The sequence below is a fragment of the Dermacentor andersoni genome, chromosome 1 (assembly GCF_023375885.2).
Source record: "Dermacentor andersoni chromosome 1, qqDerAnde1_hic_scaffold, whole genome shotgun sequence".
Classification (NCBI taxonomy): Eukaryota; Metazoa; Arthropoda; class Arachnida; order Ixodida; family Ixodidae; genus Dermacentor; species Dermacentor andersoni.
In genome coordinates this window covers 111,777,507-111,797,622 of record NC_092814.1, presented here as the reverse complement: position 1 = coordinate 111,797,622, position 20,116 = coordinate 111,777,507, and the positions used below count along the sequence as shown (strand labels likewise).

Here is a 20,116-nt window from a genome sequence, read left to right as displayed (position 1 = left end):
ATCTAACCATGCCTACTGCACATGTGCGTGCTTCCTGGAAATTTCCTTGCCACCATGTTGCTTGCAGTTCTCAGGAGATATTTGAACATGGCGGAAAAGCCCAGTGCAATGTTTATCCTCTTCACCTTTTTGCCACCTAAAGCTTTGTGGAAACAGTGGTGGACAGCTCATAAGAGTGCATATTCAGCAACTAAACTTTGCGCAGGTTAAGGGGCTAGAGGTGTCAAAAGGTTATCTTTTGATGTAGATGGCAGGGTTTTTCTTTTTGAAAGCTTGCATTTGTTAACATGCATCAGCAATGGGAAGCGCTGTCACGCATCCTTTTTCTGTTTGTGGTAGGAAACATGCAAGGGCATATATCGTTACTCTCCAAAGGGCGCTGTGAAATAATTTTCAAGCTTGACATTCCCAAATGACAATTTGTGTATAAAAGCAGCGGTGCTCATGTTTACATTTCAGCAGTGCCCTAAATCATATCCAGTTTGTTATAATTACTAGAATTTAACTTTTTCTGTCAAATGCAACAAATTTTGTTAGAATCGGTCTAGTCGTTGCCACATAAAAGCATTTCTGGGTTTTACATGAATAGGAAAATCGTAGTTTATCACAAGCTAAGGATTACTCTTAAAGGTTTTTTTCTTAGCATTTAATTGTAGCACGCAGGTAGGCAACAGTATATTCTTTTACTATACTATCACAATGCACTAATCAAAAAACCTTTTAAGAAGGCTCGGTGCATTCGCGTTTCCATACACTCAGCGTGCACAGCGGCTTCGGTAGCGTAGCACAACTTACGATGAGATCAGTATAAGGAACTCTTTGGAATACAATAGTTTGTGACCAAAAAAAAATGCAGAGCTCATTTGGGGCAAGTTTGTTCTATTTACTGTGTTCAAGCCAGTTTTGTGAGTTGTTTGCCACAGTGTTGATTTATTTGAGCCTGTATTTTATTGTTGGCCACTTTGCCATTGCTCTTGGCAGTGGTAGTAACAGGTAACACAATGCAAGCTGTTCTTTTTGCAGCGCATTAGCACAGCCAGTGGAGATGGCAAGCACTACTGCTACCCGCACTTCACCTGTGCCGTGGACACGGAGAATATCCGCCGCGTATTCAACGACTGCCGAGACATCATCCAAAGGATGCACCTTCGCCAGTACGAGCTCTTGTGATGTGCGCTTGGCCCCCCTTCTGTTTTTCTCCTCTAGTCTTTTCTTTCTCTCCTCCTCGTACAGAACAGTCAAAGCCCGGCCCTCCATTTTACTGTGTTGCGTGCATGTAAGTGACTGTGTGAGTGAGTGAAAGTGCTTAAAGAAAGTTCTGGTGCAGCCGTTACCTTCTCTTTGTTTTTGTGCGCTGTTGTGTTTTGTTACGGCCTCACAACCTCAGCCGGACGCTACTGCGCTCCTCAACACCCCGCCCCCCACACTTCCCTCTTCCTAGTTTGGCACTTGGGCGTGTCTGGCGTGCACTGCCACACACACTGCGTTAGTCTTGGCGCCAGCTGGAAAGCGTTTACTCCCTCTCCCCCGGGTTCTGTGGAGTGTCTTAATCACTGCCTGTGTTTGGCATATCGCCAGCCCTGCTGGGAGCAGGGGCTGTGCATGGAGACTCCTTGAGGGATGTGTTTTCTTGGCCAAATTGCTTACCCACTAACAGTCTGGTGGTGTTCCCTCTTGTGCTGGGACTCGCTCTTGGTTGCACTCTGTGGTGAAATACTGTTTGCTGCCAAACTGTTTTTAGCTGCTGCTTTTTTTCCTAAGACTTGCTTTGAGTTTTTGAAAAATTTGGTTGGGCATTGTAATGTTTGAGGATAGAATAGAAGGGGCAAACTTTCTGTCTGTTCTGTTTTTGTGTGTTTTTTGTTGTAAGTAGGCATCTTCAGCATAATGGTTGTGTGTTTTCGTGATTTTTAGTGCTATTTTTAAATTATTGAGTTGTTTTAGACTTGTCAGTGGTGGTTAGAAGCAAGAACTGTGCAGTTGGCCTGATGGAGGGCAAAGGAAGGAGCACATAATTAGAGTGGCCAAACACAAACTGAAGAGCTCCCAGGAGTGAATCCTCCCCATGTGGGCATTACTGTACATTGTCGTTTGCAATTGCACCATTGCTAGTGGTTTATGTGTTCTCTCTGGACAGATGTTTCTCTGACTTCTCACCACATTTCAGTTTGGGCATTTGGCAGCTTTTGCTCACAAGCATTACAGTGCCTTGCTTTTTATTGTTTGAAAGGCCTCATTTTGTTATTGACAATTGCTTTAGCCCATACTATTTTCTTTTTCTTTCTGTTCTTGGTGGTGTGTGTACACATTTGTTCTTGCCACCTTCTCCTTTCACATGGAAGGAAGCCTTGCCTAAGCTATGAATGTCAGGTGTGTAGGCTGCCTCTGTTTGGCTGAAATATGGCGATTTGTGACAACTCTCAAGTATTATGTCCCTGGCCGTTACACCTAAGCAAGCATCAAGCATCAAGTTATTGGCAGAGTGGCCTCACCATACTGCTACAAGGGGCAGCCAAAGAATGGAGCTGCCGAGCATGGAACTCTGGGTGGCCCTGTGCACACACCTGCCTGGACGCAATACTGTGCCTGCTGCTGTGGGTTAGCATTGTTGGCATTGTGCGTCTTGTCTGCACCTGGTCCCAAGAGCGCCTCTCTCAAGGGACAAATTCCCTGCGCTGTGCAACTGGATTTTCATGCTTGCTTAATTAAGTATGGCAAGAGCCCACTACAGTTTTGTCTGAAGGCATTGGAGCCCGTCCCCATTGCCCCCCTCTCTTTCTATTTATATATATATATATCCCCCCCCCCTAGTTTTTTTTCTTCTTTTTTTCTTTTTTATTATTTTTTTTCTTGCTGCAATCTGATTTGCCTGGAGCTATCTGTCTTCAGTGTTTTTGGTGCACTGTGACCAGAGCGCTACACTGAGTTTTGTTGGAGAGGAAAAAATGTTAGATTAGTGTGTATAGGTTTAGTATTGAAGAGCTTAGCAAATATCTGAAGGTTTGTTAGCACTTTCTTAAGGTATTGTTTTCCTGTACACATACAATGCTGTGGCATCGTTTTAAGCATCCGAGTTTAGTTGGAGCAATGTGGCCAGACTCATGGCTCCCCCCTCCCCCCCCCCCCCCCCTGATTTCATTTCATCCATGGACAAAAAGTCTGTATTGCAGTTGTTGAACCAACCACACGGATGTGAAACACTCCAGCAGGCCATTTTTAGATGCCATTCTACACTGCTGGCCACTGTGCTACACCCTTTTAAAAACTGCTTCCATTTTGCTCATGGTAGTGCTTCCATTTGCTTCTCTGGCCATAGAATCAATTGCTTTGTTAATTTTTTAACATGTTGTTTGCGCTTCTTCCTCACCCTCCACACCAGTGATCAGTGTGCATTTCTGCGACTGTGTATATATATATAACAATGACGTGGTGGCTCGCAGTTTTAGTGAGTGGAGTGAGGGCACCATAGAGCATCCTGCAGTGGGCTTCAGGAAGAAAAGGGTTTCTAGGGACACAGCTGATAGGTGGAACCCACCCAGGCCTTTTTTCTTTCTTTTTATTTATTTTCTCCCTATTTCCACCGAGTATTTTTTGGAGGAAATGAAAAAAAAAAAAGAGGCTTTGTTGTCACCATTTCTGACATATTCCCAGATAAGAAACAGTCCCCTTCTTTCCTCCTTTAGGCGGTGTTGCTTGCCATTCTCTCTCATTAATAATGATGGGGGTGTGCTGCAAACCGATGACACAAGAAATTGCTACTAAAGTGGCTGCTACCGTTCGGGTTTCATTAACTAGTGCACTACACAAGGTTGCATGTCTTCCTGTGTGGGGTAAACATTTCCCCCCCCCCCTTTTTTTTTCTTCAGCGTCTCCAGGGTGCCCTTGCCTCAGTACACGCATCCAGACATAGGCAAAATCATTGTCCGTCCCTGGACTCGCTGGGCATAGTGTGCAATTTCTAAAATGTTAAATTCTTTTTAACTAGGACAAATGTGCGCATGTGAACGTGTGTGTGCAAGGGAGGGCGGGGGAGGCGCTGAAAAGGATGGCGCTGTGTGGTTAATTTGCAGTGTGTCTCAACCTGTATCTTCCTTTCATCTGCGTTTCTTTTCTGTGCTGCATTTTTCTCCACTCCGTATCTTGTACAGATCCAGGTGACTTTTAGAAGAAAAAAAAAATGCAGGGGATAAATGCAAAAAAAAGACAAAAACAGGTGGTGTTTCCGTACCCAAGTAGGCTCAACTGTTGGATTTTTTTCTTTTGTATTTTAAGAAAGAAAGACATTGTGTTTGTTGTGTAATTTTTGCGCACTTGTCTGTTTTTACTTGACGATAAACCTGAACACAAAAGGTCTGCCTGAGTGGCTGCTGTGCAACAGCGCTTCTAATGCTTCTGGTACGATGCCTGGCGTGCCAGACCATGACGTTTGGCCCTGGCTCTGCCCTTGCCTAGCTTCCACATGTAATCTCGGGAAGTCCATGTGTATGGCCAACACTGAGAAGTGTGAACAATGGAGCAAGTTAACTCTTGCACACATCGGGTGCCCACAGTCTCTAAAGTTGCACACCTGCGCATTTGTATTGTAGATTCACTGCATCTGAAATTGATGCTGTAAAACATTTATTGTCTCATTTTCAGCTTTCATATACAGCCCAGAAGTGATGTTTGTTCATAATCATTTTCATTGGACCTGATGGCAGGTCTCTTGTTGCTCCAGGCACATTTGTTGCCTATAAATTCTTGTCTGCCTTGCATGGGCATAGGTGCCTCTATGGCCTTAGTGCATAGATAAGCTCGTTTGTGTGGTGGGTGTTGTTATATGCAGCCTCACATCAGAAATGTATCTAGGTCTGTTGCGCTGGAGTTTCAATTCATCATGGCGCAATCTAGGAGCAAATTACACACTTTGCATAGTAGTACAACCCGTAGCCCAGCACACCAATATGGCACTGTCACCAGGAAGTAAGACATTTCGCTTCCAGTGTTTGTATATTCAGGCTGGCTTTATGTCCTTATTTATCTGTTCAGAGACTCAAAAGGTATCTTTATTTAATTGTACTTCCCTGTGTCCCAGCTTGTCGAAAGCGCGACTCGTTCATGATATAATCATGCGAAAAGCATGAGCAAACATCACCATTTATGCTGATTTCTAGATAAAAGCTGCTATGCACAAGAATTTTGAGGTCTTGAAACGAGCTTCTGATGTCTGGTGAACGCTATAAGGGATTAAGCAAACGCTCATAGAATGACAATGCTGTCTGTGAAGCAGCTTGCTGAGATGAGCAAAACGAAACAAACTGACATATTGACAGCCAGTTAAGAGCATGCAGTGAAAATATTGACATAAAATCTTGGCGCCATCTCATACGTTGCTCGGAACAGATGAATCGCAAAGCGAGAATTGTGCCCGCGCCGTTCTCGCACGAAGCAATAATGCGTAAATGCACAGGCCAAAGGGAAATCTTGCTGACAGTCGTTGGGAATTTGAATTTCCCGCAGAAGCGTGTTTGGGGCCAACCGTCTAAGCACGTAGCAGAGCCGTTCAAGTCTGATGTCGCAGTGCCAGTGTTAGCAGCTGATTTCGTCCTTTATTAGCTTAACTGGTTGATTGCACCATTGTTCAGAGCTCACATTTCCGAGCGCTTCTGTAGACTGCACAACTAAGCATTCATTAGTCAAATTGTTTATATTACCTGCTGCTATCGCACATGCTTTTAGAAAAGTGAAGTGGGTGTACACAGTGTGTGAACACATTAAACATGGACTGGCGGGAGGTTGTGGACTAGTGAAGCTATCAATAATGTAGGTAGCGATGCAGATGGTGCACAGTAAATAAGGACAATAAGGAAAAGCAGCTGGAAGTTGCTATGTGTGGCCCCATCTACCTCTAGTCCTCAAGCAGGGAACGTGTTGCGTCAACCCTAACAAGTCTCCATAGCAATCATCTCGCGTCTGCAGCAGGCATTTACAAGATTATAGCATCTCTATCGGACATCAGTGATGCTAACTGCTGCGAACAGTAGTGAGGTGGTTTCTCGTGGCTCTTTCCCAATTGCCCTTCGTGCTACTGCTTTGCAAGATTCTTTCCTTTCAGCCTTGGTCTGTCAATGCAATGATCCCGGCTGCAGCTCTCTATCCCTAGGTCCTGTGGCTTTCCTCTCCCCCCTCCCCCCTTCTTGTCACTGGCCTCACACTATTTGGGAAGCACCCATTTCTTGCCTACTGCACGTTGGTCTGCTCATCCAGGGACTGGCATGTTCAGCCTGTTGTATAATATAAAGCAGTTCACCCCAGTATAAAGTGGACGTGGAGCATTGTTTAAAGTGCTCGATTTAAGGCTAAACCCCATGAGAGCGATTTTGTGCACGACGGCGACGAGAAACAAAACAGGCCATCACTTCAACAGATCGCTCGGTTCTAGAAATGTAGAATTCGTCGCTCGTCGCCCGGAAATGCTATGAGAGACTAGGCGATAGTGCGAAGCCTGAAATGGATTTACATCACTCAAACACTACTGATTGTCGCACGGAACGAGCAAACTATTGAATTTTATACGTGCAAGAATAAGAGCCTACTGCAAGACCTTCAGAAATATTTTATGCTGCTTTTTGCAGTAATATACATGAACTTAAATAAATAAAGCACACGTCACGCTAATTTCGGCGCGTATATTGCTGCCCTCATATCGACGTCTCCCCAGCAACACCCGGGAGACGTCGCTCAAAATCATTGCTCGCATGGGGTACGACTTGTAGGCGACAACCGAATGCGACAGCCATTTCCATCGCTTGCTTGTCGCTGTCGCGCACAAGATCGCTTGCTTGCATGGGGTTTATGCTTTAAAGGGAATGTTACCCTTCTTGATCCCCCACTCTACTGCACATTGACGGACCTATTAGACTCATTCCCGAGCTGCGGATGTTCGCAGTAAAACTAATTTTTTGAATATAATGCAGTGCCACTAAGAAAATTTGTGATGACCCAACTGTTGCGAAGCCCTCTGCACGCCGGAGTTTGTCGTGCCCAGCTCGGCGACCGCCGAAGCTTTGTAGTGCTAAGTAACGAAGGCTCCGACTAGCCTACATGTAGATGCAATAAAAGAAAGCTCAAATAACGCATCTTGCAGGCGACCCGTCGCGTCCGCCCGTCATCCTGGCTACGTCAAAACTAAACTCGTTACGGTACTGCAGCTTCTTTGAGAATGTGCTCAACTGCTACATGCAAATATCTGCGAGAGAGAACTGTCACCAAGTTTATTGCCACGTCCATAATATTATGTTCGCGGTGTGGGCATTTTCAAGCACCGGTTTCCTGTAATGTCCCGGATGCACGGAGCCACAGGCATACGCTTCTGCATCAGTCTCGCACCCGGGAGAGTGCCAGTGGAGTCGGCTGGCGTGATAGACGTGGCGCTTCGGTCTTTTGCTTGGGCGCTTTTGATGAGCTCGCAGTTATGTCCAGATTTCTTCCCTGATTGAGCTAGCCACTGCTGACAATTGTGCACTGCATTTGCAACTCTCACCCGAGTGGAGCTGCGTAGGTGGTTGTCGAACCGCGAAAACAACTATTTTTTCCCCTAACCCATACGGCCTTTTTGTCATACGAGCGCGTGCTAAGACACACATTGGAAACGACTTTTCGACTTTTCAACCGTGCATGCCTCAATCCACAAAAAGTGGGAAAAGTGCTTTTTCAGGTCTTGGCACGCAATCAGCCCGTAGTTTCCAAAGTAGAGGAGTGACTACTTGCAGGAAGCGCATGTATACAGGGCCAGCTGAGGTTCCGTTGGTTCATTGTTCAAGGAGAATGTTCTACCACGTGTTCATCTAATCGATATAGCGGGCGGATGTTTGGCTGGATTGGCCAGGCGCTCACGTTCATACGGGGGCGTGCTCGAGAGCCGCCTTTTTTAATGCAAAAGCATTATATGCCCCATGAAGCGGGAAATCCGGCGAGCGTCCGGCGTAAAAGGGACCTTGAAACAATTTTGACGTTTTTCTACAAATGTACTGAGTCGTTAGAGTAGTTCCTTCTGATCATTAATTGACGCATCTAAGTGCTCCGCGTAAAGCAAGGATACGGTCCTTTACCTGACAGCCGCACACATTGGTACGTCCACGCCGGAGACGCGGTTAGTGCAGTCATACGGTCGATCACCTGTCAGCCGCCCAAATTGGCATGTCGAGGCCGGGGACTGAGTCGGCGTACGCTCCCCCTTTCCCTCTTTGTGCCCAATGATCTGCGTGCATTTCCGACAAAGCTCCCTTCGGAGGGAAACGGCAACAGACCTCCGGACTGACGGGACCTTACGTCATCGGTCTCCTGACGCCGGATTGGGGGAAGTGACTGAACAATGACGACGCAGGGCATAAAAGGAGCAACGTAGGCGGGAGTGATCGGCTTTTTCTGTATTACTTTGAATTTTCTTGTACATATGTAAATATAGCGTGTTTGTAAAATGTCCTGGATATCGGGCCCACCCCACTCCACGAGCAAAGTAGATTCCACGTCTTCGGACCCCCAGTCGCAACATTTGGTGGCAGCGGTGAGATAGTCTGCACAGCGCTTCGACTTCGGCATAGTGCACTAGTGCACGACCTTTTCTCATTGAGAGTTACCAGGCTTAACGTGGTTCTTCCTGGTAACTAGGGTGTAGGAAGCCTTTTTGAAAGGTACCTTGATTCTACACTTAATATCCTTGAGAAACTTGTCTGCAAAAGAGAGGTAGCCATGGATTGGAGTAAGTTGCGCGGAACGGACTTAAATGCGATATGCGGGGAATTCGGGATTGATTGTGCGAAGCAGCTAAAGAGGGCGGAGGTCATCAATGCGATAGAGGCAAGCGGCAAAGATGACTAAGAGATCATGGAGGCTTGGAAGGATATTCAGGGCCAGAGGGAACGCGAACGCGAGAAAGAAGCCGAAATAAAGCGGGACAAAGACTACCAGATTGAACACGAACGCAAGAGAGGCCGACGTAAGGCGGGACAAAGACCGTGAACTAGAAGGAAAGCGCTTGGATCTACAGATAGCCCAAGCAGCGGCCTCTCAAAGCACAGCATCCAATGCTCAAATAGTGAAAGCCCCAAAGATAAAAGATCTGATACCCATTTTTAAAACGGGCGAGGACATCGGTTTCTTTTTGGTAAATTTTGAAAGAACCTGCGAAGACAGTGCCACGTGAGGCATGGTCTCGGGTATACTAACCGTTCTCCCTTGTGAAGCTGCAGAAGTGCTTGCTCGACTCTTAAAAGAAGGTGCGGCCGATTATAACAAAGTAAAAAGCGCGCTGCTAAAAAGGTACCGACTCTCCGCTGAGGCCTTCCGCCGTTGTTTTAGAAATAATGTAAAATGAAGCGAAGAGTCATTCACCGACTTTGCGTACAGCATGAAATGCAACCTCACGGAATGGCTTAAGGGCGAGGAAGTTTTCTGAGACCACGACAAGGTTGGCGAGTTAATATGCATTGAACAATTTTTTATTGGTCTGAACGAGGAGGCACGCTTGTGGGTATTGGACCAGCCAGGGAAAAAGAACCTAGAGCACACCGCAGAGCTGGCCGAAGAATTTAGTCTCAGCCGAGGGGAGGAGAAAGAACGCGAGACAGCGGCAAAGAAACCGTACCTAGAAACTGCTTAGCACGCCGAACCTAGAAATCATGCCAGGCAGGTACAAAAAAGGGCGAACGGAATAGATCAGTACAAAAAGTCGAACAGTGCGCGCTCAGGCGCGCACTGTATAAGGAAATAGGGGAGCAGAAGAACCGAGCTAGAGCGTTCAAGGCACATAAATCAATTGTGTGCTTTCGGTGCCACGAAACAGGCCATTTGGTGATTGGTTGCCGCAAGGAAAAGGTAGTTTTTTCGTTGCTAACGAACAACGACGATACCATGCGGCTGTTAGAGCATTACTTACGAGACATGACATAAATGGCCAAAACTGCCGCGTTATCCGTGACTCATCGGCTACCGTGGACATAATCCACACTTCGTACGTACCCGCGAACAGGTTTACGGGGGAATGTGCATGGACTAGGCAGGTAGTACAAGAGGATAGCGTATGTCTGCCCATGGCAAGGGTACTAATTAAGGGTGCGTTCGGAGAGCTAGAAACAGAAGCCGCCGTGTCACAAAGTTTACCAAAGCAGTACGGTTATCTTTCTTTTTTTTTTTTCTTCTAATCATTTAGAGCAAATGTTGAGAGAAAGAGGTCTGAGCTTTGGAGAATACAAAGTACGGGCTCTCACACGTTCCAAGGCCAGAGAGTTCGGAAACAAAGAGGCACAGACACTCGAACAAATAGGGACCGCAACAAATTTGGAAGGCGTTTCGGGCGAGGACGAGAATAGTTCCACTCTTTCTATAGAAGTTAGCGAGAAACAGGAACCCTTTCTGGTGCGTCCCAGTTTGGACAGCTTCCCATAACTGTCGAAAGTGGGCCCAGAGGTCATCGCGTCAGAATAGAGGACGAAACGCTTCGGGAATTAAACTGTACGGTGGGGGAGCACCAGGCACAGGAAAACGTGGTTTTTCGCCGTCGCGCAGGCATCTTGTATCGTCAGTACAAAGACTCGAAGGGTGTGTACTATGACCAGCTTGTAGTCCCACAAAGGTATCTGGCCAAAATACTGGAGCTTTGTCACAGGAATGGTTGGGCGGGCCATCTAGGCAATAAGAAAACGAAGGCTCGCCTACTGGGGAATTTTGCTGGCCGAATTATTTCAAGGACATCGAGAGATTTGTGCAACTTGTGACGTCTGCCAAACACAGAACCAGTAGAAAGCACCCGTTGGTGCCGCTCATTACCGAGCCCTTCCGCCGGCTGGTCGTGGACGTAGTGGGTCCACTGCCGATAACGCAATCGGGGTGCCGTTATATATTGACCATGATATGCCTCGCCACGAAGTTGCCCGAGGCGATCCCTTTGAAGGAGCTCACCTCGGCTAATAATGTTTTTGGGTTCCTATCAGTGTTCTCGCGAGTGGGTTTTCCGGCGGAGTTGCGAAGTGATCAGGGTAGTGTATTTACCAGCGCACTCACAAGAACGTTTTTGGAAAAGTGTGGCATCCGAATTGTACACAGCTCCGTCCGGTATCCCCAGGGTAATTCCGTCGAGGCGTGGCATTCCGTCCTAAAAACAGTGCTACGAGCACTATGCTATAAGAGAAAAAGATTGGGAGGCATGTTTGCCCGCCACAATGTTCGGCTTAGGTGGGTACCCCCACGAAGCCACTGGATTTAGTCGCGCCGAACTCGTCTACGGGAGGTCGTTGAGGTCACCCCTTCGCATACTGCGAGAACATTGGGAGGGAGCGGGGGATGATCCCACAATAGTTAAGTACGTGCTGGGCTTACTCGAGAGGCTCCAGGCTTGTAAGGAGCTCGTGGAGGCGAAATGACCTCGGCGCAGTTGAAGACGAAGCGTCTGTACGGTAAAAACGCGCGCCAACGTTTGTTTTCTGAGGGAGTCCAAGTAATGCTCTTAGCACAATGTAAAGCTAAGACGCTCGAGATTCAGTGGGAGGGCCCTCCGGTGGCAATACTGTCAGATACCAACTATGTGATCAAACTGCCCAGTAAGCGAAAACAGGTAAAGATTTACAATTCAATTTTGATGAATCCTTACCGCCAGCGTGCAGCAGTAGTCCAACTCGCGTTAAATATCCCCGAAGAACTAGATACAGACATCTTTATGCCCGGACACGCTTCAGAACCACAGAACAAAGGCAGGAGCTTGAACATGTACTTGTGCAATTCAGAGAGGCGTTCGTGGATAGGCCGAGAAAAACCACCTTAGTGGAACACGACATTGAATTAATTTCCAACGAGCCAATTCGCTCCCGACCTCACCGAGATTCACCCAAGCAAAAAGAAATACTCGCACGCGAAATTCAAAGAATGTTGGATATCGGTGTCATTGTCCCTTCCGAGAGCGAGTATACTTCGCCTTTCATGCTAGTAGAGGCACCCGGAAAGGAGCCGAGACCCTGCATAGATTATAGGAAATTGAATGCAATCACAAGAGACCAGCTGTACCCTATTCCCAACCTAGAAGAGAGAGTGGAAGCTGTCAGCCAGAGCCCTGTACGTCTTTACACTCGGTCTGACACGCGGCTGCTGGCACGTACCCTTGACTAAACGAGCCAGTCAATGTATACGCCGCGTTCATTTCACCTTTAGAGACTTTTCAACCGTTGGTCATGAGTTTTGGGCTCAAAAACGCGCCCTTTTGTTTCTCGCGGCTCATGGATCGTGTGCTCGCCGGGGCAGAGGACTACGCGATTCCCTATCTCGATGATATCGCAGTTTTCTCGGACGGTTGGCAGGATCACATGGGCCACTTGCGAGACGTCTTGACGCGATTACGCGACGCTGGGCTCACTATAAGTGCCGAGAAATGTCAGTTCGGCAAGTCAGAGGTGGAGCACCTTGGGAATCTTATTGGGCAAGGATACCGGCGGCCTCATGAGATAAAGCTTGCCGCTATCGATAGCTATTCCCGACCCACTACTAAAACCGATATCCGCGCATTTCTCGGACTCGATGGATATTACCAACATTATATACCCAACCATTCCAATGTCGTCAGTCCCCTAACCGATAGCTTAAGGAAAGAAGAGCGGACTAAGGTACAGCGGGGGTGGGAACGAGATGAAGGAGAGTTCTTTCCTGGCTTTAAAGAAAGCCCTAACCTCTCAACGCATTTTGAGAGCTCCGGATTATGACCTACCATTCATACTGTATACAGTGCGATGCGAGTGATAGGGGTGTCGGGGCAGTTCTGAGTCAGCGGGAGGAAAGTGGACAAGAGCACTTGGTGCTTTTTGTTAGTCGAAAGCTTACTGTAAGCGAGGAAGCATATAGAGCTTCTGAGAAATAGTGTCCGCGCCTTAGGTGAGCCATTCAGAAGCTTCTATGCTACTTAGCCGGCTGCCGCTTTGTTGTCGAGACGGATCACTGTCCTTTGTCATGGCTCCGTCATATGTCACCCAAGAATGGTCGCCTACTCAGATGGAGTCTTGCCCTACAGTAACATAATTTCGAGGTTAAGTACAAAAAGGGAAGGTAAAACGGAAATGCGGACGCGCTCAGTCGTGGCTTTTCCTACTGATGGCAGGACTGACTCGTATTCCAAACTCAGACGATTGGTTGATTTTCTGTTTCTTCTAGCGTTATGTTAATGAGTAGTTTATTGTGCGAGTTGAAGACACCTACGTAGGTACGGGAAGTGTTTTTTTTTTTCTTGTGTTTTGATTATTGTTCCTTCAGGTATGTTTTAAGCTATCTCCCTTTGTTTGTCGATCACCTCCGAGCTGCGTGAATTGCGCCTTCTTTGAGACACGGTTGAAACTAAATTGAGCAAACGTCAGTCACGCTACCATTTCAACTTTGTTTAGCCTTTCTGGCGCTCGCTGGTTCTAAACTCGAACTTGGTTATGGGAGAGGGTATGATTACCTGGTATATCTCGGAGGAGGTTTGTGTGCTTGCCTTGTCGCTGCTCGGGCGCTGTGCGGATTTGATCGCTAAATGCCAGTTCCCAGCCTACGACCTGCAGCCAACCCTCCCTCCAAGGTGGTCATTGCCCCTGGACGTTATCCTCCCAGCGAGCCCGGGTCTTCGAGTCGGAGCTGAGCCTCCTGAGCGGCCAAGGCCTCTTCAAGGGGCTCCGATGATCTGCCCCCTTTCGAGTCCTCTTCCTGGCGGTGGACGGGCTGTTGTGGTCGGCGGTTCACCCCGCAACACCCACCGGTCACGGCTCGCGCGATTAGGGGGAACGGGCGGACGACCTCGTCAAAATGGTTCTGGAAACGGATGATTTATGGCCAGCACGGGAGCAACTCGGTCAGGAGAGGTTTGAGCAATTAGCAAGGATACGGTCCTTTAACTGACAGCCGCACAAGTTGGCACGTCCACGCCGGAGACGCGGTTAGTGCAATGATACGGTCCATCACTTGTCAGCCGGCCAAATTGACATGTCCATGCCGGGGACGGAGTCAGTGTGCGACCGGAGTCAGCGTACGCTCCCCCTTTCGCTATTTGTGCCCAGTGATGTACGTGCGTTTCCGAGAAAGCTCCATTTTGAGGGAAACGGCAAGAGACCTCCGGATTGGTGGGACCTGATGTCATTGGTCTCATGACGCCGGATTGGGGGAAGTGACTGAACAATGACCAACCAGGGCATAAAAGGAGCAATGTACGGCGGGAGTGATCGGCTGCTACAACTTCATCAGGAACTTTTTCTGTATTACTTTGAATTTTCTTGTACACATGTAAATATAACGTGTTTGTAAAACGTCCTGGATATCGGGCCCACCCCCACGTTCACTTACTCCTCCACGAGCAAAGTAGATTCCACGTCTTCGGACCCCCAGTCTCAACAGCACGAACGCCGCAGGTGCGAGACAGTCTGTCCGACACAACGCTCGCGAAATGGGGCGTCAGTGCCCGCTGCTTGACCTATTTCACCGCACCGGCAGCTAGCGTTTGAGCGTAAACGAACTTGACCCCACTACGCAATGCCGACACGCCTAGGGACAAACGCATACAATACGCGCTGAGAAACGTCCTCCGTAGTGCCTAGGCAGTCATATATTCAAAGAGGAAAAGCTCCCAGGTTTTCTCTCTCGCGCCCGCTCTTACTCGCGCCTGCGCGAGTAGAGCGGGCGTAGCAGAGGCGGCGCAAGCTGCAACAATCCACTCGCTCATGCCCGAAGATCATCCTACTCCTGACCTTCGACATCTCAACCTCCGTTCCGCCAGACGCCGAGCAGAAAGACGAGCGATGAGAACAAGGCTGCCAGAACACCACTCTGAGTACAACCGCATCGATGCTGCCTGGCAGCGGCATGCCAACCGCCGCCGACGACAGAGCTGACGGGAATCTGCAACTCTGTCAACCAGGCTAATGGTGGTCCTCGAGCATGGAGGCTCCTGCGGTCTCTGCTCTTTGGCCCAGGGGTACGTCAACCAGTATTCTCAGTGGCCATGTGCCTAGGCATCAGCGAGGCATCCCTGGCAGAGCTCCTGGCGGACCGTTTCACAGCCCACCCAGTCACTCCCAGCGGCTATATTGCATTCCCCGTCCCCAAGGCAGCCTGGTGGCTTCCATCCAGCATGGACATCCAGCCAGATCGATGCCCTCTGCCATGATCCACTCCAGGAGCACGAGTTGACATCAGCTCTGGCAAAATCCAAGCGCCGCAGCACCCCAGGAGCTGACGGCATCACATTCCAGATGCTACGAAACCTGGACAAGGGGGTCAGATGTCAGCTCCCTGGGGCCTTGAACGAGATCTGGGAGACCGGCTCGCTACCAGAGACTTGGCTGACCGCAGTGGTGGTATCCCTCCGAAAGCCTGGGCGACCAGCCACGGCTATCAGCTCCTACAGGCCGGTATCACATATTTCAGCAGCCTGCAAGCTGATGGAGACCATAGCACTCAGACGCCTAAACTGGATTGCAGGAGCGGTAGGGTTCCTGCCGGAGCAACAAACAGGCTTCGGTCGCCACCGATGCACTGCTGACTCGATTACAGACGTGATCTCCACCCTGGAGGGGGCAAGAAGCAAGGGGGAAGTGGCCCTCCTCATCCTGCTGGATGTCCAGAGTGCATTTGATGGACTGCCACACGAAGTCATCGAGAACGCACTGGATGAACTTGGCATCGTGGGCTGCCTCCGGCAGTTCATCAGCTCATTCCTAACGGGGTGGACACTTCGGGTGAGAGTCGGCCGGACTGAGTACTTCCCGCAGGGTGGCTACGGGCGTTCCCCAGGGCTCCGTCCTGAGCCCATTCCTATTTAACGTGGCACTGGCTGGACTCCCGGCAGCCATCCCTGCAGACCCAAGGTTTCCGACGCAGTGCTCGGTGTATGCCGATGACGTGGCCCTATGGACGCACGGACCCAGACGGAACCTGCAAGCCATCCGGTCATCATTGCAACGTTCTCTGGATGCAGTAGCTGCATACTTCCTGAGCATCGGACTTCTGGTCTACCCCACAAAGACAAAGGCTCTGCTCATCCATCCGTTAGCTGCCGCATGTGTCACCGTTAAAAGGCTGGTGCTGGGCGGTACACCCATCCCATGGGCAAAGGAGGTCACATTTCCGAGGCTCCAGGTGGACCACCGTCTCACACGGATACCCGCTGCTAAGGCTGCCACCATCAAGGCTCGCAGGGTGAGAACAGCTGTCAGCCGCCTCCTCCAGCGAGGAAAAGGATGCATATCCCTATGGGCCTTACGTCTCTACCATGCCGCCACCTCCATGTTCCTGTATGCACTGCCTATCGCGAACCTAACACCGACCCGCAAGAAGCAACTTGCTCTGGAACATAGGACAGCCATGCGAACATTCTTAGGACTTCCACGACGTTCACCGGTGGCTGCTACACTGGCGGAGACCCAGGCTTGGCCTCTCTCGCTGCTAATGCTGCGGCAGGTGCTGCTCCACATAGACCGCCTACACCACACTCCTGACGGTGGTGCCCTGGTGCGCAGACTGCGGAGCCGTCCCTCCTCCCCGATGGGCAGCATCTGCGCACTGTACGACGAGCTAGTAGGCCAGTCCCCCACAGCAGTGGGGAACTTGGAAGTCCATCTCCAGTTGGAGGGGAAGCAGAAGAAGAGGTCTCCACCATGCGAGCTGGCGCAGGCAGCGTTGTCGAAGCTGCACGTACTAGGTGGGTATCTCCACATCTTCACGGATGGCTCTGTCCTCCCATCCAATGGCTCGGCGGCCGCGGCCTGCATAGTACCGGCAGCTGGAACGACCCTGCAATGCCGCCTCCCATTTGCTGCGAACTCCACAGCAGCAGAGCTGGCTGGCCTCCACCTGGCAGCTGACTTCCTTGCGGAGCACCCACCGCAGGCGCCCGCAGCCATCTTCTCAGACTCTCGCCCGGCTCTTCGAGGACTACTCGCACCCGATCGAGCTGGAGTCACCGTCACCCTACTCCAGCTAAGCTCTTTGCTATTCAGAGGAGTGGCATCCCCCTCTCGCTCCACTGGCTGCCCTCACACGTAGGGATAGCTGGAAATGAAGAGGCGGATGCTGCAGCCAAAGCAGCCCACAATGCTCCCGTTGCGGTAACCACTGTGGTAGCCTCATCGGACTATACACGGCACCGGCTGCTCAAACTGCTGACCACAGTCCACCCGGACGCGCGAGTGGCTAGCGGTAAGCCACCCCAGCCCCTCCCCGAGAAGGGACTCGCGAGAGAACAGGTACTCCTCCTGCGCCTCAGGACAGGCAGCGTTTGGCCTGCCGCCCGGAAATTCAGCGTAGGGAGAATCGCATCACCTGCCTGTAGGAGGTGCGGCTCCCCTGAGACCCTGGAGCACATCCTATGCCATTGTCCAGGACTAGCCTCTCAACGACAGGAGACGACAGCCGCATACCGCCGTCTCGGCCTTCCAGCCAACACCGTAGAAGACCTTCTCTTCCCCCGCCTATCCCCGGTCGCAGCACTGCAGGCCTTCCTCGAGTTTGCTGCTGCGGCCGGACTTGCCGCCTTGTAGCCGATCCCCCGGCCACCTGCCCCTTGCGGTGTCCTGCCATGACACGTTGCGACAGCTGACCCTTCCCACAACCTACTTCCTTCCCTTCCTTACTTCTCTTCTTTGTCCCTCTCTCCCCTCCCCCCTGATGCTGAGCCGTGCTCCCTCACGGGTAGCAGAAAATAGCATCATTTTCTCCTTCCTCCGAATCACTATATATATATATATATATATATATATATATATATATATATATATATATATATATATATATATATATATATAAATAAACGGCTGGCGATCCCTCAAATGAACGTGTCGTGCAGAGAACGACAAGGAGCTTAATAGCGAACGTCGAAGCAGCTAGGCCTAGCGTTGCCGCGGTGGTGGCTACGGCTGCCAACCGATCTGCGTGCGAGAGTGCCGGTTCGAGTCGACAAGGTAAATAAAATGGCGGCGGTGGTGGTAACCTTTATTAATGCTGTTTCGAACCTTCGGTCACGGCAGAAAGTCTGTAAAATCAGACAGCGAAGGGTTCTCGCGTGCGAAATTTCAGACGTTCTTATACACTGACTCCATGGGGTACGTGGTGGTGCCGCGAAGCCGTCTGAATTATCGTGAGTCCGGAAAGTCGGACGTTGACTACGCACTGGCAATTCCTCCAGCGGACGACATGGCGTCAAAGAGGATTCGTTACGATTCCTCTCTGTTACTCGAGTCAGCATTACGGCGACTTTAGTTCCCTTTCAACAAAGTTCCTGCTCATTTTCCCTAATAGAAGCACAAATTCCCTGAGTTTTCCCGAAGTATTTCCAGACTATTCAAGATCCCTGAGAATTCCCGGTTGGTAGACACCCTTCGACTGCTTGTCACGCTTCCCGGCAACCGCAGCTTTCTTGCGGACGCGTGGAGGCGAACGCGATAGTTGCAAGAAACCGAGCGGGCCGCACTGCTCCGGAAAGGAGTTTGTGTTTCCGCGTAACAGAATTACGTTTTCTGGTGTATTCAAATTAAATTCCGACGCTATCATATCTATAGGTTGTGTTTAGGTCGTACTTTACGATTTTTCTACGCATTTAATTTTGAAGAATTCAATTAGTTCAGTAATGCCTCTGCGCCACGCGGAGGGCCTACGTGGCTGTGGTTCGGAATGATTTTTCGCCAAGCGGCATCCGATGCCGACATCGCATTTTTTTTTTTTTTTTTTTTTTTGCTACATGGGGCCTTTCACGCTAGCGCGTTAAAAATGCGTCAACCCGCTGTCCCGACAGCGCCCACCGGTGGCGCAAGCAGTGCCGGAAGCTTAAAACCCCTTGATAATTTGAAAGTAGCGACACTCCCCTCCTCACGGCGCTTTCCTCCTCGATTCTCCTCGCCCGCCGGCTGCGCACGGCACGCTATTCCACCTTGGCTCCCGCGGACGGGCCGCAGGATTCTATGGAGGTGTGTTATTTTGGGCCAGTTGCGCGCCCCAGTGGGGTTGAAAATTTTGAGAAATGCTAATAACAGCATCGATAATGCTGGAGGGAACGTTTATGAGGAGGTTGGTTTTTTCTTAAAGCCGTATGAGCGGGGTATACTGGTTTAAAGGGAGCTTTGAGGTGAGTTCTATACTCCAGACAATTTTTCTGCCACACGATCAGACGCGTTACTTCGTGCGTCTGATCTAGTATTTCTTGTGACACATCCCTTTGTGTGTGGCTTATTAAGCGAAAGCCTTAGACCTCTGTTTCAAGGTACCGTTGGAGCTACAGAAAATATCACGTGACCGAAGGAAGGCGGGAAGCGAACCAAAGCATATGCAGCCGCGTATAAGAGATGATTAATGGTTAGCAAAGTAATGATTGATTAGGGATTGGATTAAGATGAATTCGCGTGTATTAAGGATGATTAAGGTGGATTAAAGTCGACGAAGGTGCATTAGGGTGAATGAAGGTGGATTAAGGTGCATAAAGGAGGACTAGGTTGGATTAAGGTCGATGAGGTTAATTAGGGTGGATGAAGGTGCGTTGATGTGCATTGAGGACGATCATAGTGGATTATGGTGAATTAAAGTGCATAAAGAAGGATAAGCGTGGATTAAGAGGGATTAAAGTGCATTACGGTGGGCTAGGGTGTACCAAAGTTACTGAGGAAGCATTACGGTTGATTAAGGAGGATTAAAGTGCATTAAGGAGGGTTAGAGTAGATGAAGGTGGATTAGGGTGCATTAAGGAGGGCTTTCATAGATTACGGTGGATTAAAGTGAATGAAGGAGGATTGAGGTCGACGAATGTGCATTAGGGGGATTATGGTAGACTAATCGGTCTTAATACTCAATGAACCCCAATTCACCTTAGTCCACCCTAATCCACCTTAATACTCCCTCATCCACCTTAATACTCCCAATCCACCTTAATACAACCTAATCAACCTACATCGCCCCTAGTGCAACTTAGCCTACCCTATGCGGTCTTAATCCTCCATTATCAACCGTAATCCATCATAATCCACCTTAATCCTTATTCACGCACTTTTATCCCACTCAATCCTGCTTAATGGTCCTAATCTACCTTAATACACCCTAATCCGCCTCTATCAAACCTAATCCAGCTCCATGGTCCCTAATCCACATT

The 20,116-nt window shown here is 49.4% G+C and overlaps 1 protein-coding gene across 4 annotated transcripts in view; it reads left to right on the top strand.

Annotated features, from left to right (window-relative positions):
• Galphas (G protein alpha s subunit) overlaps positions 1 to 4,353 on the top strand; it is a 218,032-nt gene extending 213,679 nt beyond the window's left edge. For 2 of the 4 annotated variants that reach the window (XM_055061898.2, XM_055061899.2), the window contains one exon: positions 1,024 to 4,353. In XM_055061898.2, the coding sequence (XP_054917873.1) occupies positions 1,024 to 1,300 (277 nt within the window). In that variant the 3' untranslated portion in view covers positions 1,301 to 4,353. The remainder of the gene's footprint in view (positions 1 to 1,023) is intronic. The other 2 variants (XM_050193607.3, XM_050193608.3) reach the window with 1 other exon arrangement.
• Positions 4,354 to 20,116: the final 15,763 nt, after the last annotated feature.